Here is a 2,369-nt window from a genome sequence, read left to right as displayed (position 1 = left end):
TTTCAGTCCATGTCAGTATGTGAAGCGTGACTGTTGTGTCAGCCTGACCCTAGGCCTAGTTTAAGGAGGGGCCTAGGTAAGTCCTCAGCCTGTAGTTAGGCCTATAGTTTATCCTCTTTCTCTCTAGCCTTTGTTATAACTGTACCTATCTACACTGTATAACAGGAGGTACTAGCTGTTGTTGTTGTAGATAATATACTAACATTTAATAACATCCAAGAAGGTCACAGTTAGTTACACAGTGACGTACATCACATAAGTCCGTGAAATTTCATAGGCCTACCGTAGGTAAACATAGAAAGAGCAATAATAGTAAAACTCGAGCGTCACGACATTGCGAAGTGTCTGCTCTTGTTCCTCGTATCGTACTCACTCGAGTCAATCCGAGATGGCCCGAGTGAAGTTTCATGCAAATGTTTCGTACGGAAAAAAAAATCGCCCACCGGATAGCTTAACGATCAGAACACAAATTCAATACTTGGCAATCATGGGCTGATCTCCAAAGTGCAGATTTGCTCGGGCATTAATATTATTAATACACGTATTTAATTAAAGATAAATTATATCTAAACAGTGTATGAACTGCTTGCTTATTTTTAATAGGTTCCCAGGGCGTTTGTAAATGTTATACCAGCGTTCGATGTGAGCGTGTTGCGCAACATGGACGCAGACAATGACAATTGCAAAAATATGCGATCGTAAGCCAACATATTTATTTTATGTTCATTATGAAAAAGAATTGTTTGCTTAAAACTCCAACACGATAAACATGATTTGGCATATGTCATTTAATATGCTATGTTAAAATCAAGTATCTTATACATTTTAATTAAGATGTTATCGTAGTTTGGCTGGTAGGTGATGACAGCAATTATACATCAAATCCATTCGCAAATTAGTTTATGCGTACCGTACTACTGTAAATACGGTAAATCATACGGCGATATGTATATTATTACTATTATTATTGTTAGTAATAGTACAATGGAAATCTATGAATTCTCTATCAGCCTACTCTCGGGTACTGTATATGCAAAGAATGGAATACAGTAGGCCTATTACGCGTCTATTAATTGGAGAGAAAACTTCTCCAAATACGAGACTTGCTGTTCGATTTATAATCCAGCACACAATTTGACTTTGTAATAGGCCTCATTACAGTTTTCTGTACAAAAGGATTGTTCTAGAACCTCGTGATAATTTCTGACTAAATGAATTTGCTGCGGCAACGTTGTGTTAACATCATTTTCTGGCATAATCTAACCACAGCCTTCGTTAATGTTATAACGTTTTGTGTTTGCTGGGGAGCTTAGCACAACAGTTATTATATGCAGTCGCTATCTATAGGGGAGTTGAAATGATGGGGATTATGGGGCCACTTATTAAATGATGTATTATATCAATGTCTTCTTGAAATCTTATAGCGAAACATGTCCCTGTATTGTGAATAAAGATGATGCAAGCCTTGTATCTGAATTGTCACAGCGCTACCAGGTATGAGATAGAATTTAAACTACATTAACATGTCATTGAAAATTTAATATTATTTTATCAAGTTAAATCAATTTACAAAACCAAGAACACAGTCATACATAGATATATTGAGCGTAGGATAAACGAAATTTCAATAAACGAAAAAAACCGATATAAACTACAGTATATTGGAAAACGTAAAATGTATTTGATGAACACGAATCATTAAATGTATAAGCGAAGTAAACCTGATTAATATGCATTAAATAAATACATAATTCTAAACATGATTATCTTACAACATTGATGAATTAATTTGATATTTCAGGATCAGTTAGCTGCTGAAATTGATGGTGGCAAGTACGACACTGATACTTTTGCTGTGGTACTGCAAAAACAATTAGAAAATCTCAATTTTCTTTCGCTATCTGTAAGTATTTACTTGAGTTAAAACTTCCCTTTACACCTTACGTCATAGAGTAACATATAAAATTACGTAAATTAGTCGTAAACTTAAAACTCATCATCATAGAAAATTATAAGGTTTGATGTTAATTTTCACGTAAAAAACATTACGTCACAGGACGGAAGACCAGACCCTACACTTCTGTCTCACGACTGCACACTTCTTAGCAGAGAAGGACACCAGAAGACCGCCATAGCTCTGTGGAATAGTATGGTATGCTGTTTTACTCATCTGTTGATTGATTGATTAATTAATTACTTTGGTCTATCAATCGCTACCGATTGATTGATTGATCGATTGCTTGATTGATTGATTATTGTATCTTTCCACTTAGGCTAAACATGTTATACAATATTTAATTACCCAATTATTAATTGTCTTTTGTTGTTTGAGAGGAGACAATTTTATAGTATGGTTCAGTTCACTATAT

General features: G+C 34.7%; 1 protein-coding gene across 1 annotated transcript in view; it reads left to right on the top strand.

Annotated features, from left to right (window-relative positions):
- LOC117111942 (phospholipase B1, membrane-associated-like) overlaps nt 1-2,369 on the top strand; it is a 6,284-nt gene that overhangs the window by 1,819 nt on the left and 2,096 nt on the right. The window contains exons 2-5 of the mRNA XM_033254990.1: nt 604-698; nt 1,425-1,494; nt 1,802-1,903; nt 2,057-2,152. Of these exons, the coding sequence (XP_033110881.1) occupies nt 604-698; nt 1,425-1,494; nt 1,802-1,903; nt 2,057-2,152 (363 nt within the window). The remainder of the gene's footprint in view (nt 1-603; nt 699-1,424; nt 1,495-1,801; nt 1,904-2,056; nt 2,153-2,369) is intronic.

This window comes from Anneissia japonica, unplaced genomic scaffold, assembly GCF_011630105.1.
Source record: "Anneissia japonica isolate Jap-2015-1 unplaced genomic scaffold, ASM1163010v1 scaffold1594_len1068242_cov183, whole genome shotgun sequence".
Taxonomy (NCBI): Eukaryota; Metazoa; Echinodermata; class Crinoidea; order Comatulida; family Comatulidae; genus Anneissia; species Anneissia japonica.
This window is presented reverse-complemented; position numbering and strand designations above follow the sequence as displayed.